At 48.4% G+C, this 20,214-nt stretch overlaps 1 protein-coding gene across 1 annotated transcript in view; it reads right to left on the reverse strand.

Moving 5' to 3' along the window:
• Positions 1-4,306: 4,306 nt before the first annotated feature.
• Positions 4,307-20,214, reverse strand: part of LOC146833056 (potassium channel subfamily T member 2-like) — a 783,113-nt gene continuing 767,205 nt past the window's right edge. Inside the window, exon 30 of the mRNA XM_085599884.1 lies at positions 4,307-5,802. Coding sequence (XP_085456010.1) covers positions 5,688-5,802 — 115 coding nt within the window. The 3' untranslated portion in view covers positions 4,307-5,687. The remainder of the gene's footprint in view (positions 5,803-20,214) is intronic.

Consider the following 20,214-nt stretch of genomic DNA (forward strand, 5'->3'; position numbering starts at 1 on the left):
TGATAGTGGCACTGTTTGGCAAGTGCAGCACCCTTTCCCCTGCCATTATTTCTCTTATATCCTCCCCTGTAATAATCTAGAGAGGATGTTCATTGCTGCTGTTGCCTGCAAAAGTGCAAAAACAACAGTTGATGGACAGAATGCAGAACAATGTCATATATTCACCCCAGTACAGAGATCTGGGCCTAAATCCATTGTTTTTTTGCTCACCATGCCGTTCCAGTTTGAACCCAGCCAAAGTCTTGACCCTGTGCCTCATGGGAACAGTCCAGCCCGAACTGCCAAGCCAGGTCCTCCCTGGAATGGAAACAAGCACCCTAGGACCGGTTTCGGGGTTTCACCCCTCTTCAACCAGCATAGCTTGATTCCAGTGGCATGGAGAGCAAGGGACCCACGTCTGGGCATACCCTTCCCACTCGGGGTGACAAATGCAAAAACAACAGTTGATGGACAGAATGCAGAACAATGTCGTACATTCACCCCAGTACAGAGACCTGGGCCTAAATCCATCCACCGTCCATCATCCCCTTTGGTATCCCTTTGTTCACCATATGTTGGCAGGGTATGCCCAGACGTGGGTCCCTTGCTCACTTTGCCACTGGTTCAAGATAGCCTGGCTGATGAGGGTTATGAACCCAAAACCGGTCCCAGGATGCTTGTTTCCAGTCCAGGGAAGACATGGCTTGGCAGTTCGGGCTGGACTGTTCCCATGAGGCACAGGGTCAGACTAATTTGCATATGGCCATGTCTGAACTGGGGTGGTGGAGTGAGCTAAAGAATGATGATGGATTAAACCCAGATCAGTTGACTGGGGGCGAGTGTTTGATTAGCTCAAATGCTGCATCCATCATCCCCTTTGGTATCCCGTTGCCTGCAGAAGGACATGGATTCTTCTTGTGTGGTAGTCTTGGTTCTACCCGATACTGTAAGCAGCGAAAGAAGCCGTGGGCAGATGGGGTTTGAAAGGTGCCCATGGTTTAGACCGTTTCAATATGCTTCTTAATCGTTTCTAACATCTTGTCTGCTTGCGTGCCAAAAAGTAGCTCCCCATCAAAAGGCATGTTGAAGAGATGTTGTTGCACCTCAGGTTTAAACCCACACACACACAACCAGGCATTGCTGCAAAATAGGACCCTGGTGTTAAGGCCTGGTGCAGTGCAAAGCACACCAAATGGTGGTGTTGGAAATGATCTTCACTTCCCCAACCAACTCCTGACCCTGTTTCTTATAGTGATCTGGGAGATGTTGAATGAGGTCTTCCATATGATACCAGTGATCCCGGTCATACAGGGAGTGTAGGTTGTGTTGCAACACATTTGCCACCTGCATCAATCTTTTAACTCTCTCAGTGCGAAGGAGGCGCATCTCATATTCCCTGTGAGTTAGCCTGCTTTCTGGCTGTGTGAACACTAAGGATTTGGGGGTAGCTACCCCCTGATATAAGGTGGGTCAGAGGGAGACGCCATATATTTTTTATCAACTCGAGGTGTGATGGCTTGCGCCTTTGCAAACTTCTTAAAGATGTCACTTGCGGGCCCAAGTATGCTTTTAAGCATGGTTAGACACTGGAGGGACCACTGTGTGGAGGAGAGGGGCTCCACGAGGAAGTCATCCTCCTAGGGCTGAACATGCATTTCCACTTTGTGGGTTGTGGCCACCATTTACAAAACCTCTTGAAATGAGGTGGTGTCATTTGAGCTTGAGAGCTTTGCAGTATATATGTTTGGATCAGTGCCAGCTGGGTACTCTATATCGTAGTCATCACAAGGGCAGGCCCTGCATATCATATGGTGCGTCATATGGTGATCCAGGACTGTACCCTCCCCTAGAATGTGATGAACTCTGTGGTGAATGTGGCTAAGGGTTTACAGATAGACGAGAGTTAGGCACAGGTGGAGTGGGGGGTGTAGGAGAAGGTCAGGAGGGTAGTTGAGGGAGTGAAGAGGTGCTCCTATTGTTTGATGTTGGTTAGACAGGTGGGTTAAGGCCATCATCAGAAGTAAACTTCCTCTTGTGAGGAACCGGGTCCCTGGGTGCATATAGAGAGAGAGGTTTGGGCTGGATGCGGCTGATGCCAGACTGCATGTGAATACGTCGCTGCCTGGCATCTAGCTTTTCTTGGAGCCGCTGGAGGATCAGATGGCCGAGCTGCTTTGAAGCAGTGGAAGAGGCCGTTGTGGATGCCGGTCTGGTCGAAGCCGAGCCCTTTCAGCAACCAGAGGGCATCGAAGGGTGTTTCGGTATTGTGGTTTTCGGCTCCAAGATTTTTGGGCTCCATTTATCTCGACTCCAAAGTCTCCGGCTCCGATGGAGGCAGCCTTGAAACCAGCACCAAGGTAGCGGTCGATGTTGACATGCAAGGCTTTGAGGAGGTCTTTGGTGCTGAGTGTTGGGCAGGCATCGGGTCCGGATTGGGTATAGTGCCAACCCTGGCTGTGAGGCAGTGGTGGACCAGAGGCCTCAAGGCTAGCCTGCGAACTGGAAGCTGGCACCTGCTTGGAGTGAGTGGAGTGTGGGAGAGTGGTACTCATTGCAGCGCCCTTCGATGGCCGTGCTAAGCCAGCAGTGGCACCTCTGTGTCGGCACTGGAGTCGTCACTGCTGTAGAGACTTCTTCCATCTCAGTGCAAAGAAGGTCCAGTTGCTGGGGATCTTCAGAGTCTGGTCCGCGAAGATGGTGGGAGTATCCTCTTTCTCCCTCCAGTGCACCATAGATGCTGAAGTGATGCAATGTCCTCAGCGGGTCTAAATCATTTTCTTATGCCAAAACAGGAGGTACAACGCACAAGAGAACCTCTTGATGGTCGGGCACAAATAGAGGTTACAGACATTGCGCAGGTCTGTCCCCGGGTACTAGTAGTGGTAAGTGGGGCAAAAACAGAACCAAGTTCTTTCCATCATGTAGACATTCTCAGATGCAGAACTGATGGAGGGGCTGGGCCCTAAACGGAGGAGATACGTTGACTCCGGTGCAGAGTCAAAAGGAATACGTGATGGTGGGGGCCGATGTGTAAGCAAGACTGTAAACTCTACCAACGAGAAATGGATTCAAGGGCCTTGTGGGAACACCACACAGTGTTGTACCAGAGCTCCCAGAGAGTCTGACACCGATGTTGAAGAAAAAACAATCTAACCATGAAGATTATGGCCATGAGCATTACCAGCTATAGGTGGAGTCACTATACCTCATGACTCAAAAGGACTTCTTCAAAGAAAAACAAGTTGTACACGTCCGAGCCAAAAACTAGATGTCAGGAACATGCACAGCATGTGTATCTACAGCTACACATGCCACAAACAATACATTTCAACATTACCTTGATGGTGTACTTTGAGTAAAAATGATGGTATTGCTGTACAGGTACAGCGAGGTAGTGGCCATCAAGAAAATCATATACAACCTCAACCTACATATAAAGCACAAGCCAGAAGGTTAACATTTTTTCCAAATACAGTCTCAAACATTCTACTATAGCTTAGACACAAGAGAACTTGATCTATCTGCCAGTAGATACAGTGTAGTAAGCTAGCCTCTGTGAGTTGGCGATGTGTGACTGTTTATGTCTAACTCTATAGGACAGTCACTGGACAATGCCAACAAACAAGATGGAGTAAATAAATAGAGGAGGGAACAAGATCCAGAAACAAGCCTCTTCTACTAACTGTAGAAGTGGAAAAATCTGAAAGTGAATATAATTTTTACCATGACCAAGGTGATACTACGAGCAGTGAAGAGTAATAAAGTAATGAGACATGTATAACCAAGAGAAGCATACTGCACAATCCCAAGAAGCACAGCCCTCTCCAATCTTATAGTTTACCTGAAGAAGTTGTGAAGGGGAATCACACAGTTCATCCAGTATCCATGGATGCCATTAGACTTTGTCAGATACTACGTGAAAAGAGTGTACTGCCAGACTTGAAACAATTAGAACAGCAAAACTACAGAAGGTGGTGTGAGAGGGCCTACATATAACAACATCTCAAGTTAGCCACAGGAAGGGTATTAACAGAAGGGAAACCAAACACCCCCAGAAGTTATTGAAGATCATGTGCCGGGGACAATGAGGGAGAGAGAAAAGGTAAGAATTTCTGCCGTTCAACAGATAGACCCTCCCGCTGCATTCTCCAAACCATTTAATTTCCATCCTTGGAAATGGCATTCATAGGAGGGGGAAAAGCTAAGAGGTAGAACAGATTGTGCACAGCCATGGTTCTAAGTATTTTGGGGTACCCAGGAGCTTGTAAATAGCCTTGCAACCCATGTGAAACAGTCATGCAAAAATGAAAAATGAGAGGATAATAAGTGAATAATTGCCAAGCCACACTAAGTGGCTTGACAAACCAATGATGTTGCTTATGGTAAGAGAAGAAACTAGCATCCCACAATTAAGGAACCCAATGGCTTGTTACGCTGGGGACCAAAACTTAAATATAATCGCTCTCAATTGATCAAGTGGACTGTTGAACATGTTGGCATTCTTTAGTTGGAAGAACAGGGATAGGTTCTAGCTCATTACCATTAGATGTTCAAAGATTTAGGAGCTTCCCCATAAACGACCTGGTGGAAGTTTGATTGGTGCCCAATACCTCCAGGCACAAGAGCTTAATACCCTGAATCCATTCTTTAACTTACAACAGGTCTCGTCGGTCTCTGTTCCAGTTCATTTCATGCATTGACATTCCTTGGCACAACAGACCATCTAGTTCTTTCCAAAGAACTTGACTATGAGTAACTATCATGCAAAAGGCTTCCAAATTCTTTGGGATGCAAAACTATGCCATTAAACACACTAGGATGTTTGGCTCAGCCTTAAATTATTTCCCCTGCAAGATACTTTTTCATCCATAACTGGCAATGGCTTCGATTTAGCCCAGTCATACTTGAGTTCAGTGGACACTTATAGCATCCCCATAAACCATCAAACAACTGTCCTCCATAGATGGCAATGGCAAGTCCACCATCACCATGTGATGGGTTTCCGCATACTCAAAGAACACCTCTCACATCGTTTACTTTCATTAGTGTTGATAACCACTCCCCACTATGATGATCATCATCCTCATCACCCCTCATGGCCCCATGTGTCTCACCATGAAAACCTAGAAGTCTCTAGAGACCCAAGTAACTGTGCATTTAAAACAGTGACATATCATTTCTAGTCATCATAGCCACCCTTCAGAATGGATCTGCAAGGTGGGAGGTACTTAAGAGAACCCCCAATGGGTGACAGTCTTTGATAGTCTCTCTCAGGCACTGCGGGATACGTTCAAGGATGGAAAGTCTATGATTTTTCAACATTCCCTTCCATAAGTCGGCGAGCACCACGCCTGTCCTGTAAACCCCAACCTGTTGTAAGGTTCCAGGTGCAACTCCAGCCTCCAGATCATCCTTTGTGTAGAGCAAGTATTATCAGCAGCCATGAAACTGCTGCTACCCTGTGCATCTGGGTAGACCTGCACGAACAGTCAGGGAAAGGACGAGTTGGCAGAATGCGCTTGGCAGTGTAAGCTGTGGCTTCCGAGAGGAGGGGGAGAAGCTGGAATATGTTGATCAGTGGCCGCCATCTTTGTATGGTGTACTTCACAGTGGTGGTTCTCCTCCCTCCCGCCTTTCTAGTCACTACTGCAGAAAGGCAAGAGTATTGCACATGGCACAAGGTAACAGTCCTCTACAATGCTCCAGGCTCACAGATGGGTGCTGTCTTTTGTGTCGTAAGAGTGTCCATCTGACCGGGTAACACTAGGCTTCCGGCTGTTTCTACTGGAGGCTAGAGTGAGTGGATCCGGACGAATAACATACCTTAAGAAGTAAGGAAGAGAATGAGTCAATCAACAGCAGCACTTTCTATGTAGCACTAATAAGTACATTCAGAGGGGTAGGAATTTCAACAGCCTTTGGATAATGAAAGGCTCAGTTGGCTTAGCTGGGATTTTAACCTGTCATTTTTGGGTTACATTGAAATAGAATTGCACCTATCACACATATACATACATTCGAGCATATAGGTGTATTATTCCTTACATCTACCATACACCATTAATCATTCCTTACCTACCACCGCTTTACCCCGAAGTTACGTTTTTTGGTATTCTTCTGAGGAGAGAGAGAGAGAGGAACATGAAGGGAGAGAGGTGAATGGAGGAAGAGAGAGACTGACATGGAAAGAGGGGGGAGTGATAGAGAAAGACAAAGTGAAAAGAGAAAGTGGGAGGGGAGTGAGAGTATTAGAGAGAATTTGAGAACGAGTGAATGGGAGTGAAAAGAGGGAGAAAGACAAAAAGGTGGATAGGGAAAGTGAGAAAGATGAGAGAAAAGGAGAATGAAGGAGAGAACCAGAGAGAAAAAGAGAAAGGGAGAGGAAATGTGAAAGTCAGAGTGGGGAATATGGACTGGGTGAGTAAGACAGACGAAATAGCGAAAGAGTGAGGGGGGCAAACAGGACCAGGAAGAGCAATTGAGGAAGAGAAAGATATATTATGTGATTGTGGTCTGCAAGAGGGAAAGAGAAAATGAAAATATAGCTACCAAGAAGATGAGCAAGAGAGGTTGAAGAAATAGAGAGGGGAAAAAGGGCATGAAACAGATACAGAGAGCGAGACAGAAAAGGTGGCACAAAGGAGAAAGAGACTGACAAAGAAAGGAGGAAAGAATGAAAGAAAGAAAAAGGGCAAGACGGACAGGCAGGGCCTGGAATAATGCGCGCCCACACACACACTCATTAGACAGAGGGAGAGCAAGAAAATGGGAGAATGAAAGATATAAAAAGATAAAACAAGAGTGAGGGAGAACAAACAAGAGAGTCAAATGTAAATAAGAGGGTCTCAAAGTGAGAGGCATGAAAAGATGTATACAAAGAGAGAGAGAAGTAGGTTACCAGGCATGGATAAGTTATAGAGAAAGAGGAGGGGAGAAAGAAATATGAAAGAGCAGGCAAGAGTAATAGAGAATGAGAGAGACAAAGGGGCAACTATGACATGATTAGGAAAAGAGGTTGGCTTTAAAGATAGAGAGTTAGAAAGTAAAAGAGGGAGTAGGAGAGAGGTCGTGAGATAGAGAATAGAGATAAAGGATACAGAGAGTATGGTGGAAGATAGAAAAAGAGAGACGAGATGATCAGGACCCAGGAAAGTGAGAGAGAAATACAGGGGGAAGGAAACAGAAGACTGAAAAAAGAGAGGAAGGAGAGTGAAACAGGAGAAAGAGACAGATGGAAGAGAGAAATGAAGAAAGATGAGAGAAAGAGGGAAAAGGAGAGAGAAGGGTTAGCGTGAAAGATAGGGACTGAACTGGAGAGGAGTAAGAGAAAGAGCGAGATGTAGAGAAAGACAAACAGTAGGAGAAAGAAAGAAGAGAGAGCAAGAGGTGGAGAGAGAGATGGAGAAAGATTAATAGTGAATGACACAGAGGCAAAGAGAGAGCGGGTTGTCAAAAAGTGAGAGAAAACACGCATATACATATGTATCAAGACAGCAAGAAAGAGAGAGAAAGAGACCAAAGCCGCTGTGCTGTATTGCGCTAGTTTGAGAGAGCATTGCAGAGCTATATTTACTAAGATATAGAACTGCTGTTCTCTCCCCTAGCGATGGCACACAAACAGGCTGCCTAGTGCCAGACACACACATTGCACAATAGCGCAAAGGTGTGTAGGTGATGTCTAGCACAGGTTTTGTACTGGAAGGGTAGCCTTGCATTACAATATTCTATGCTTAGACTAGCTTTAAAATGTCTCATACATTGGATGTGTGCTATACAGTGCAGCACAAATGCAGTTTGGAAAAAAAAGGAGAAATAAAATCATGTTTCCTTGTCAATACCTGCATCTTGGCGCAAACTCCTGTCTTTCAATTTTACTTTATAGGGCTTTGCATCAAAAACCATGAGCGGCAGTGTACCATGTACCCTCAATGGGTGCACCCTGGATGCAAAGTAACCCAGAGCAGCACGAGCTATTTGTATTACTTTTAGGGTAACTTTCCTGCACAAAAACGTTTTGCACTGGAAAGTAAATACTTTATCAAGACTTTGTGCCAATTTACATCACTTAGGTTGGCTGCACTGGTAAAGGTTTATCTGATAGTCACCTAGCTGCAGACTCCTTAACTTTTGAACTATCCACAGGCATCAGACTGGATCCGGAACTGTATCAGCAGCAGCACTTCTGGGTGTTGGTAGGCGGCGTCGCATAACTCCAGGTCGACGTCTACCACGTCAGTGACGTCACCGGAGTCTATATCAGACGTCCTCTGACGCACTGACATCAGTTTCTTCTTTTACGTGCTTCCAGACCGTTTTTGTCCGACTTCAACTGCTTTTCGTTGAAGGAAACAGTATTCCTTTTTCAAGCTTTTAGGTTTTAAGGCTTGCGGGTCCTGTGGTCAGCAGATGTCGTTCACGGACCCCCACTCCATCTGTATGTGATGCCTGTGTGAGCACCATGATTCGGCATTGTTTGACTCCTGTCATTTGCTTAAGCCTAAGGTGCTTATGGAGCGGCGGATGAAGCTGTTGGCGGCGCAAGTGTCAAAGACCTCTAAGGAGTCACGTAGCCCTCAGTCACCTTTGCTCTCCAGGGACCATCAGCGGGGTCGTTCGAGGGGCCGTTCCCGTGGGCGTAATTCACCGTCCTCATTTCGCGGTAAGTCAAGGCACAAGCAGTCTAAACCACATCGGACCCGTACTTCCCCTGTGGAGTGGAAAGAAGTCTGCCTTGCACCTCCCAACATATTCTGGTGCTAGGGCGACCCTAACCCAGATCAGGGAAATATTATTATTCTCTTCACATGATTTTTGGGTCTACAACTTCCACTGGAGTGCCTTCGCCCAAGGAGGTGCAAGAGGCAGAGACTGTTACAATGCCCACAGGTTCACCCTTAGCGTCAGTCAGGCCATAGAAGGCCAGGTCCATATTGACGCCGGTGGACAGCCCTTCAGGGTTTCCACCTTTGTCGCTTGGCTGCGAACAACCAACCTCGTTACCTGCACCGGTGGTGCACAGCCTTCCGAGGCTTCCACTTACTGCGCCAGTGGGCGTTCATCCGAAGTCGATGATGGCGCAGCACAACACCTCACCACTTTCCCTCTCCGACGCCAATGGGGGCGTGTTAGAAATGGGATTTCTGGTTGGCTAGGGCAAGTGCCTTAGCCAGGCAGAAACCACCACTCTAGTCAGGGCAAGGGAGTTAAACACTGAAGATAACCCCTGCTCACCCCCTTGGTAGCTTGGCACGAGCAGTCAGGCTTATCCCAGAGGCAATGTGTAAAGCGTTTGCGCAACATACTCACACAGCAGCGACACACTAGGCACACCACAAAAGAAACTCCACTCAAGGTTATGTAAAAATAGCCTTTGTATTATTCATAAAAGTCATTAGAATGCAATAACATATATACACTGTGCCACCTGGCACTTCGGTATCACTCTACAGGTGATTATACACATTGGACAGGGCCAATCCGGCCGCTGTCAGAACCATCAAACCTGGTAAGTAATCAACAACCAATAATTACTTAGCACAAATAGATTATGCATCAGTAACATTTAAGCATAAACACATTAGGCCTGAACTCTAGGCATAAACACATTATGCATAACCTCTTAGGCATACATCCTGACTTATTGATGCCCCTCAGTGCGAAGCATTATTGGCAACAGGGCACCACAGTAATCACGGCACACAGGTATGCTCAGCACAACACATGTCGTAGCAACAGGAGCAGAGCACCAAAGCAAATACTGGTAAAAGGTGGCACACCTTCCTAAAGCCCCAACAGGGTGCAAGCTGTCACACAGGAGTGTCTAGGGCCCCATCCCGGGCTCTCCCCCAAAATGCTCCTTTCTCAATGGAGCCTTCAAACTGGCCCACCTAGCTGCCTCTGCAGCGAAAACAATGTGTGTGGTGCACAGGGGGCAGAGGGTGCATCTCACCCTTTTCTCTTAATGGACCCAGCAGTCCTGCAAGCAGGCGTTGGGGGGAAAGCTTGTCAACAACAAATGCAGCCTGTACCGGCCCCTGAGGGCGGGATGCACACACACAGTCTGCTCCAGCGGGACGACCTCGCAGGGTCTCTCGCATCTGGCCAGGTATGTTCCCTTGGTCAAGGCTGCTGCCCACTAACAGTCAGGGCAGCTGCTACTGATGGGGAATGGGATCACACTAGCCCCCCCCCCTCCCTCATAGGAGCTGGACTCACCCTCACTCCAGCGAGTCAGATTTCAAAATGCTGTTGTGCGGTTTCTCAATGCCCAGGGCACGGCGCTGCGGCCTCGCGTCTCAGCTTCTGGGACGGCCCGATTTCCGTCCACACTTGGGGCCCACGCGGGGCTCTCCACTCCTCACGAGAGCCCCGCCCAACCAGGCAACAGCCGCCTGGCTTCCGATGCCTGCAACGTTCACTTGCAGCCTCGCCCGCAATCAGGCTTCCTGGGACCTAGCTCCACCCATAACCAGGCACAGATGTTTGCCTGTCTTCCGGTGAAGTCTCCGGTGGCATGGGTTGCTGGGCTACGCTCTTGGTTCCTGCAGCCCTCGCTCAGCCGACGAGCAGGCTCATTTGGTTTCCTTGAATAGCTTTAGCCTCGGGCTATTTAAACACCGCACTCACCACGCGCTTGCTGTCAGCGAAATGCCAGGAACTCCGGGCGGCCAGTCCAGCCCTGGGAGACTCGCGTTGCGTGTCCTTCGTGGTGCCTCGCAATGGCACGCACAACTGCTTTTGCTGAGCCCGCTGCAGGGCGGCCACACCCCCTTCTCTCTCTCCGGCCACAAAGAGGTGGGGGGGCCACGAAGAGAGGATTCCGTTGGCGGTGCTGCCACGATCAGCCCGCATTCCTCCCACACTTTCCCCCATGACACGGGGGATAAAGGACTGCGTTTCCTGGGCTCCTTCCACGCTTTCCCCCCAACGAAGGGGAAAAAACGATCACTGCGCTCCCTGGGGCCAACATCAAACGCTCCCCTATGCTAAAAGGGTGCAGGATGCAGAGCAGTGTCAGTGCCAGGCACTCAACACCCAGGCAATAGCAGCGCACCGCACCTGGAAACTTCCAGTACGGCAGGGAGATCCAGGAAAGCAAGGGAACACCAGGAAACTCCAAATCAGCAAAGCACAGCGCCTGGAAGACTGGTGTTCCTGAGCCATCCACAACAGGAGGCCAGCAAGCAGGGTCTCCTAGTAGAGGGCAGTCCCCCTCCAACTATCCGGCAGGCAGTAGCTGAGTCCCGCGGCGGTTCCTCCTGGCAGAGTGTTCTTCAGACCCAGTTCACTTCCAAGCAGCCCATTTCATGGGGTCATAGCCCCAATACTTATACCCCTTAGTGTCTTTGTTCTCCCCCTGCCACAGGGATCTGCGCCCGGTCCAAACCAGTCCTGGGGGCACTCACACCTTTCTCTACAGGTGCACCACCACCCCCTTTTTCAGTGTAGGCTCTGGTCCAGACACACCACAGGGGGGCGGAGCCAGCATTGTGGAAGGCAGACACAGCCCCATTCAGTCCCAGGTGCTACTCCCACCCCTCCAAATGCAGATTGGCCTGTTCAGCCTAGTGCTGACTCACCCAGCCCCTGTGACTTCAGAGCCAGACATGCAATACACATCAGACAGGCACAATGACAAATATCACACAGAAATGCCCACTTCTAAAAGTGACATTTCTAAAATAGTGATAATAAATCTGCGAACACCATTGCACAGCATTTATTACCACTATTCCAAACATACCAAACTTGACCACTCCACTCCTCTCAGATCAGGAATTACCCCTGAAGCATTTATCAGGGAACCCCCAATGCATTCCTATGAGAGGGCAGCCTCACCCAAATGGTTGTTTGTCACTGCCAGGACATGCCACACAGTTAAGGCACATGTCCTACCTTTTACCTACAATGCACCCTGCCCATAGGGCTTGCGAGGGCCTACCTTAGGGGTGACTAATATGTAGTAAAAGGGGTCACATACGTGGCACCCACTTTATGTGCCATGTCACAGCGGCAGTAAACTGCATGCGCAGGCCCTGCAATGGCATAGGCCTGAGACAGTTTTGAAAGGCTACTTTGGTGGGTGGCGCAATAAGCGCTGCAAGCCCACCAGTAGCATTTAATTTACTTGCCCCGGGTATATGAGATACCACATTACTGGGGACTGATAGGTAAATTAAATTAGCCAAACAGGTGTAGACCAATCTTACCACGTTTTACCAAAGAGAGCACACGCACTTTACACTGGACAGCAGTGATAAAGTGCCCAGAGTCCTAAAACCACCAAAACTGTGTCAGAAAAAATACGAGGAGGAAGGCAAAAGGTTCAGGGATGACCCTGCAAAAAGGGCCAAGTACAACAGGGCGTTTGACGGCGCTGTACGGTGTTGGACGGCGCTTGACGCTGTGCAGAGTCGGACGTAGCACTTACAGAGCCGGCTGGCTCAGGCATCGATTCTGGGTTCTTTCTCGACCAAGTGAATATGGAGGTGAAGGAGAGGATGTGTTTGTTTCCCAATCAGATCTAACTCCTTTGGACACCAGTTGGGTTTTTGAGCTGGGAAATGCGAGTGGTTTGGAATCATCTCCAGCTTCGGTCCTTCTATCTCCTCCCGGATTAGCTTCAGAGGTAAGCTCCTTGTTCACAGATATGTTGAAGTGAGTTGCTGAGGTTTTAAACATGCCACTTCCATCTTTGGCTGTGTCCAGGGACCCTTTGTTGGACATTTGCACCGGAGTCAGTCCAGAGAGGAGTCAGGGCTTCCTTATTACGAAGCTTTATCTGACATCTTGGCCTTCCTATTGAGCATTCCACTTTTCATAGACATCGTCCGGCCCTTGATGACCACGCTTGTCTTATGCTTTGGCTGCACAAAATATTGGTTCTGTTTTGCCTACCCCACCAGATAGGGAGGCTAAGCAACTGGATACTTGCGGCAGGCACATTTTTGCCTCTGCCAGTTCGGCTTTGAGGTCCACAAATACTTCTTGTGAACTTTCTCATTTCATTCATGCTTGGTGGGATTCATTGGCAGGTATATTACCATCCATTCCAGAGGCAAGTTGTGCCGCTCTTGCTCGCTTGCTAAGTGATGGGCATCAGGCGGCCAAACTTCTTATACGTTGTGGTATGAATACCTTTGATTCAGTTGCTAGGGCTATGGCCTCCTCTGTAGTGCTCCATCGCCGTGCTTGGTTGGGTTCTCAGAGACCGTTCAACAGACACTGGTTGGCATGCCATTTGATGGTACTATGTGGCGTGCAGGATGATACAACTCAGTGGCAGTTCCCTGACAGCAGAGGTGGTGCGGACATTACAGGGCATAATTGCGAGGGATTATCGCCACCAGAACGTAACTTTTAGCGACGTTCTGGTGGCGATATGCCCTTTTCCATATTTACAAAGTGGGGTTAAGTCACTTTTTGTGGCTTAACGCAGCCTTGTGAATAAGGCCCCTTTACATGCATCACTTAGCGTGAAAGGGGCGTGCAATGGGCACTGCCGTTGGTGTTCAACCACATTTTTGACGCTGACCCAGATTTTACAAGGAGGTGTAAATCTGAGGCAGAGCCATGTAAGAGCAGACGTTAGAATGGAGAAACAGACAAATACTTACATTTCTCCTTATTTTTGCTTTTTCTAAGCAGCATACATAGAAAAAGCAAAATGCTATTAATGATTTTTATGTGCAGGAAGGTACACCTTCCTGCACTTAAACAATAATTCCCTGAAACACAGGCAATCTTGCACTATGGTGCAATGCGTCTGCGTTGCTGCTAGGCAGCTACATTTAGCGCCAGTGCTAGGGAAAACACAGGGGTGACCTGTATTCATGTGAATACGGAGCATCCCTGCGTTTTGAAAATGTTGGAACGCAGTGCTACCAAATTTGGCGCACCTCCTCGCTCCGACATTTTCTCGTAAACATGCCCCTTAGTTCTGTCGTTATTACTGTCTACCTCTTCCTTTCCCATTACTACGTTGTGTGAGGAAAGTTGGTCTTTGATTTCTTACAAAATATGACCAATTTTTGGTAGTGGCTTTACTGTTGTTCACTGATGGCACACCCAAGTGTGATGTTCCTGTTTTCTACAGGTATTATTGTTTAACACTGGCAAGGACAGGTTGTTTCTTTTGTAAACCCTACGTGAGTTTAGTGCCTATTGTGTAGATTTTTGGTCTCTGAGGATGAGCTCCATGCTCTTTTTCAGATGGTAAGAAGGCTTACCTATGTACCTCCTCCTGCTGGAGCATTAGTCAGTATGCTTATTTGTTTTTATATATATTTCCCTTAGTGTCCATTGTAGGGAACTTCTTCTTATTAGACTTAGGGGATTATATATATACATAACTTGTTGTATGTGATTCCACTGATAATGAATCTCTTTCCTTTACTTATCCTTGCGGGAATATCCTTTGGGCATCTTTCATTGCCTTCAGGTGTTGGGTTCTCCTCTGAGTCAATAGAGACCCATTTCTTTTAGTTGCAGTCTATGTGGTGACCTCGCTGATAGTTCAGCTAGGGTATTCTTTGCTAATTGTATCCTGCATTTATTTAGTAACTCTTTCGCTATGCTATAGCAAGTTGAAATGTTCTGTAGGGTCACTACATCGGTCCTGACGCCGATAATGTTCCAGTGATGACTCTTCTATGCAACCGAAGACTCTCCATACGTGTACTTCTCTTTTTGTTTGAGTTGTTAGTACATGTGGCCACAGTGTTATTACGTTATTATTTTCTATCTGAAAGAGACGGTTAGTTATAGATTCCTTACCTTAGAATTACGTCAGACTGGATCCAGAGAGTTTTTCTGTAGCAGTACCCCTGCCCATCGGTAGGTGGCGTCGGTCGACTCAGTCATCGGCGTTGTGGTCGCCGGGATGACGTTGCGGTGTCTACTTAGACGCCACCCCTGCACGCTGACGTCAGTTCTTTCTTATTTCGCGCCAGCCAGCGCAGACCAGGAGAGAGCTTGCCGCGTAGTCATTTTTGGACGAAACTTTTTTCGACTTTTGTCGGCGTCTTGTTTTGAGTCTTCGACTCCTGGTAGCACGAGGGATGTCCCATTGTCGAACTGGCATCAAGCCGTGTCGAACTCCGACTGCCAAACAATGAATCCGAAGTCTTTGCGGGAGCGGTCCCGAAAGCTCTTGGAGGCCTGGCACTCCACTCCGTGTAGTTCAAGGTCCCAGTCGAGAGGAAGGTCTAGGGACCAGTTGCATAGCCACCACCACTCGTCATCGAAGTCTTCGCCCTCCTCGGGTAAGTCGCTGCACAAGAAGAAGGCAAAGAAGCATCGTCGCTCTTCGCCTTCTCCCAGTCTGTCGGCCGATGCGACGCGGGACCCGGAGCGTCATCGCTTGCCAGCTCCCTCTTCGGAACCCGCTTCTGGGACGGCTACATGCTTCCCTCCCTGTCTTGGAGCAGGAGCGTCCCCTGCCCAGGTTCGAGCTTTTTATGAAGCGCTTCACAGCATCTTTGGGCAGCCCGACTCTGCCGGCACGCTGTCAGGCCCCACTGACTCGGCTGGGGGCCCTAAGCCTTCAATGCCAGCTACTCTGGCACCAGAGGGTCCCCGAGGATCCAGGCCTGGTCCAGATCGGCACCAGTCGACATACAGGTACCTTCCCCGGCGCCGATACCAGTGACGACGCCCCCGTCGGTTATGCTCCCAATTGGGGTTGAGCGCAGCATCACCCCGACTTGGACATGTTGCCGGACCAACGTCGCCAGAGGGTACCTTCGTACCGCTGTTCATCCCTGGCGTTCCCTACCGCCCTGAGTGGCAGCCAGAGGAGAGTTAAGAGGACTGGGAGGGGTCTGTAGACCCTTCAGCTGACCAGCTTGAAGAGCCGGACTGGCGAGAGGAACTGGGTGATGCCAGTGGTTTGGATAACTCCCTTGACCTTGGCATGCTCTCCCCCCTACCATGGTTACAAAGGAGGGAGCTTCATATGCAGTGGTGTTGTGTAGGCGGCTGAGGCCTTGAGCCTGGAGCTTCCTACAGTGGCAGTCAGGACTAACCGCCTGACAGCGGTACTTCAACCGGCAGCGGCCTCTTCGGAGCCTCTGCTGCCTTTTAATGAAGCCCTCACCGATGTCCTTCTGGACACTTGGTCCAAGCCCAGCACTGGGGCTCTTGTGGACAGGATGATTGCCCGACGCCAACGCCTGGGCCAGGGCGACCCACTTTTCTTCTCCCAACACCCTAGCCCCGAGAGCTTGGTGATCCAAGCCTCGTCTTCTAAGGCACATTCCCTACCGCTCCCCCAGATAGGGAATCCAAGAAGCTGTACCACCTTGGGAAGAAGATGTTTTCTTCCGCCAGCTTAGCGCTGTGGTCAGTGAACACCGCATGCCTCTTGGGCCGTTATACCCATATGGTGTGGGATACGGTTGCGTGCTGCCACAGTGCCCCGAGGTGGCCCAGGCTGTTCTCACCCGCGCAGTGGTGGAGGGTCAACCATTCGGTGTGGGCAGGATACCGCCAACTCTCTGGGCAGAACGGTTTCCACATCAGTAGTTTTGTGGCGCTATGCCTGGTTGAGGACATCTGGTTTCTCTGGGGATGTCCAATCCACTCTTCTGGACATGCCCTTTGATGGCCGTTGCATGTTCGGTGACAAGGCGGACTCAGTGGTCGATCGCTTCAAGGGTTCTAAGGCTACAGCCTGATCCTTGGGCCTTGCCGCAACCTCTCGCCCCAGCAGTCTGCCTTTAGCCCCTTTCATAGCTACGGAAGGGGTGCCCCACCACGTTCCACCCAATCTGGTCACAGGACCACCCAAGCTACCCAGCCTCTGCGCGGACGTGGGACTCAGCGACTTGGATCTGGGGGCAAGAAGTGAGCGGGCTAATCCACCCATGCCCCCCCCCCCACCGCTGCAGCAGCTTCCAAACTCTCCTAGTCCGACCTTTCTGGGGCACCAGAGTCCAGTGGGCGGCAGGATTTGCTATCACCTCCCTCCATGGCAAAACATCACGTCGAACAGGTGGGTTTTGCAGATAGTTCGAAGAGGCTTCTCCCTCCCCTTCGAGACTACCCCTCCCTCCATGCCACCAGCACTCCATTGCATGTCGGAGGATCACTTGGCCCTTTTCCGCCAGGGGGTTGCAGCTCTCTTGGCCAAGGGAGCTATTGAAAGGGTCCCTGTGCCAGAAGTAGGTCATGGTTGTTACTCCAACTACTTTCTGGTACCCAAGAAGGACAAGAGTCTGCGTCCTATCTTAGACCTCAGGGCCCTCAACCGCTTCCTCTGGAAGGAAAAGTTCAAAACGCTCATGTTGGCTTAGGTCCTGTCTGCCCTCGATCCTCGATTGTAGCGTTGGACTTGCAGGACACCTATTTCCACATCTCCATCCGGCCATCCCGCAGGAATTATCTACAGTTCACAGTAGGCCACGAGCATTTTCAGTTTACCATGCTCCCCTTTTGGCCTTACCAGTGCCCCTCAGGTGTTCACAAAAGTGATGGCGTGGTCGCAGCTCATCTGCGCAGATCAGGTGTTCCAGTCTTCCCCTGTCTCAAAGTCTGGCTGTTGAAGGCGAGCTCGCCCTAGGCTGTCGTCTCCCACCTCCAGACTACCGCAGACCTCATGCACTTGCTGAGGTTCACTATCAACGCACAGAAGTCACACCTGAGTCCCTCTCAGAAGCTCCTTTTCATAGGAGCAGTTCTGGATACAGCGCAGTTTCGGGCTTATCCTCCCGAGCAGCAAGTCTGGGATATTCGGGCTATGATACCGATGTTTCAGCCTCTATCCCGGATTTCAGTGAGAATGACCCTGAGGCTGCTGGGCCTCATGGCCTCCTACATCCTGCTGGTGGATTATGCCTGGTGGCATATGCACACTCTCCAGTGGGACCTGAAGTTCCAGTGGGCGCAACATATGGGGAATCTTTCCGATGTCGTCCAGATTTCGGAGGGGAATGCACGTCAATTGCAGTGGTGGGTTACGAACCAAGATTGGGTCAGCAGCAGATCCCTCTCCCTTCCCCAACTAGAGTTTACAGTAGTGACAGATGTGTCACTCCTGGGATGGGGCGGCCACCTGGGAGACGCGGAGATCAGGGGTCTCTGGTCTCCGACAGAGTCCGGTCTCCACATCAACCTTTTGAAGCTCCGGGCGATCCGTGTTGCACTGAAGGCATTCCTTCCTTCTGTCAAAGGAAAAGTAGTGCAGGTGTTCACAGACAACACCACCGTCATGTGGTACTGCAACAAACAGGACAGGGTGGGGTTGTGGACCCTATGTATTGTATTGTATTGTAATTGCATTTATATAGCGCTTACTACCCCGGACGAGGCGTCCAAGGGCTTTTTCGACAAGTAGCACGCTACTCCAGAACCCAAAAAGGATTAGTGTTGCATTAGTATAGTGAAATATGAAGATAATTTGAGTGGTGGATAGGTTAGTCAGTTATTTGGATTCAGAAGGATAGCGGAGGGATAGAAGAGGGAAAAAGGTTTGCATTTATATAGCCCTTGTCACCCCTAATGGAGTGTTGAAGTGCTTTTTTGCTAATCCGGAACCCATAAAGGACTAGTGGTGAATTAGTATAGTGAAATATGCAAGTAATTTGAGTGGTGGATATTAGTCAGCTATTTGGATTGAGAAGGATAGCAGCGGGATAGAGGAGGGAAAAAGGTTTGCATTTATATAGCACTTGTTAGCCCTGTTGGGGTGTTGAAGTGCTTTTGTGGTAAGTAGCACACTACTCCGGAACCCATTAAAGGATTAGTTTTGAACTAATATAGTGAAATTTGAAAGTCATTTGAGTGGCTCTTGATATGTCAGTCAGTTATTTGGATTGAGAAGGGTAGCAGAGTGAGAGAAGAGGGACAGAGGTTTGCATATAGATATATATAGCGCTTGTTACCCCTGATGGGGTGTTGAAGCGCTTTTTCGGCGAGTAGCAGGCTACTCCAGAACCCATAAAGGATTAGTGGTAAATAAGTATAGTGAAATATGAAAGTAATTTGAGTGGTGGATATTAGTCAGTTATTTGGATTGAGAAGGTTAGCGGAGGGATAGAAGAGGGAAAAAGGGTTGCATTTATATAGTGCTTGCTACACCTAATGAGGTGTTGAAGCGCATTTTTCAGCAAGTAGCACACTACTTAGAACCTATAAAGGATTAGTGGTGAATTAGTATAGTGACATATGAAATTTGATAAGTGGACATGTTGGTCTGTTATTTTGATTGAAAATGATAGTGGAGGGATAGAAGAGTGAAGGATTTAGATTTACTTTTTTGGGACGTCATAGCAGTAGTGGGAGGCTTGGGATGAGTAAAAAGGGATGTGAAGGGGAGAGTTTAGAAAGGCTTGTTTGGGGGGGATCAGTATAGTAAAAAGAGGTGTCAGATGGTGCAAGAAGGGGTAGAGTAGGGGAGAGTCTAGAAAGGGCTATTTTGGGGGTCATAGTAGTAATATGGGGTTTGAGATGAATGAGAGTGGATTTAGAGGATATATTGATAGAGGTATAGGGTGAGAAATAGGGTAGTGCATTGGAAAGAGTAGTAGAAAGAGGTTTGAGATACGTCAGAGAGTTGAGGTAGAAGATATATTGAGAGTGGTATAGGGTGAGAAATAGGGTAGTGCATTGGATATGCTGAATTAGAATAAATAAATAAATATATAGATCCATAAGCACATGGAAAGTTTCTAGATGCATAAAGGAAGTACGTAGATGTAGATTAAAGATATTGATAGAGGTATAGGGTAGTGCATTGAATATGCACTTTTGTTTTTGAGGAAAGTAATAAATATATATATCCAAGTACATAGGAGGTATATAGATGCATAAAGGAAGTAAGTATACGAGGATTAAGGATGCATTCGATAAACTCTGGTTTTCAAGTGTTGTACTTAAAAATTCATTTATTCTTTTTTTTTAAAATAGTTATTCAACATGATTATATAAAGCAATACAGATATATAGGTACCTATCTATAGTACAAATAGATGCTTATGTACAGAAGGATATGCTGTATATTTCTGTTTGCGTATGGTGCTCATGTGGGGAAAAGCCAATTCTTGAGCAGTTTTCTGAAGATAAGGAGGTTGTCGGTGGTTCTTATGTTGGGAGGTAAAGAGTTAAATTTTTTGGCTGCTTGAACAGAGAAGATTGTGTTTTTTTTGTTGTATCTTAGTATTTTGTGGTGAGGTGCCACTGTAGACCGGAGGTTCCTATGATGAATGTGTTTGGTGATTTTATTCCTGATGAAGCGGT

This window comes from Triturus cristatus, chromosome 4_2 (genome assembly GCF_964204655.1).
Source record: "Triturus cristatus chromosome 4_2, aTriCri1.1, whole genome shotgun sequence".
Classification (NCBI taxonomy): Eukaryota; Metazoa; Chordata; class Amphibia; order Caudata; family Salamandridae; genus Triturus; species Triturus cristatus.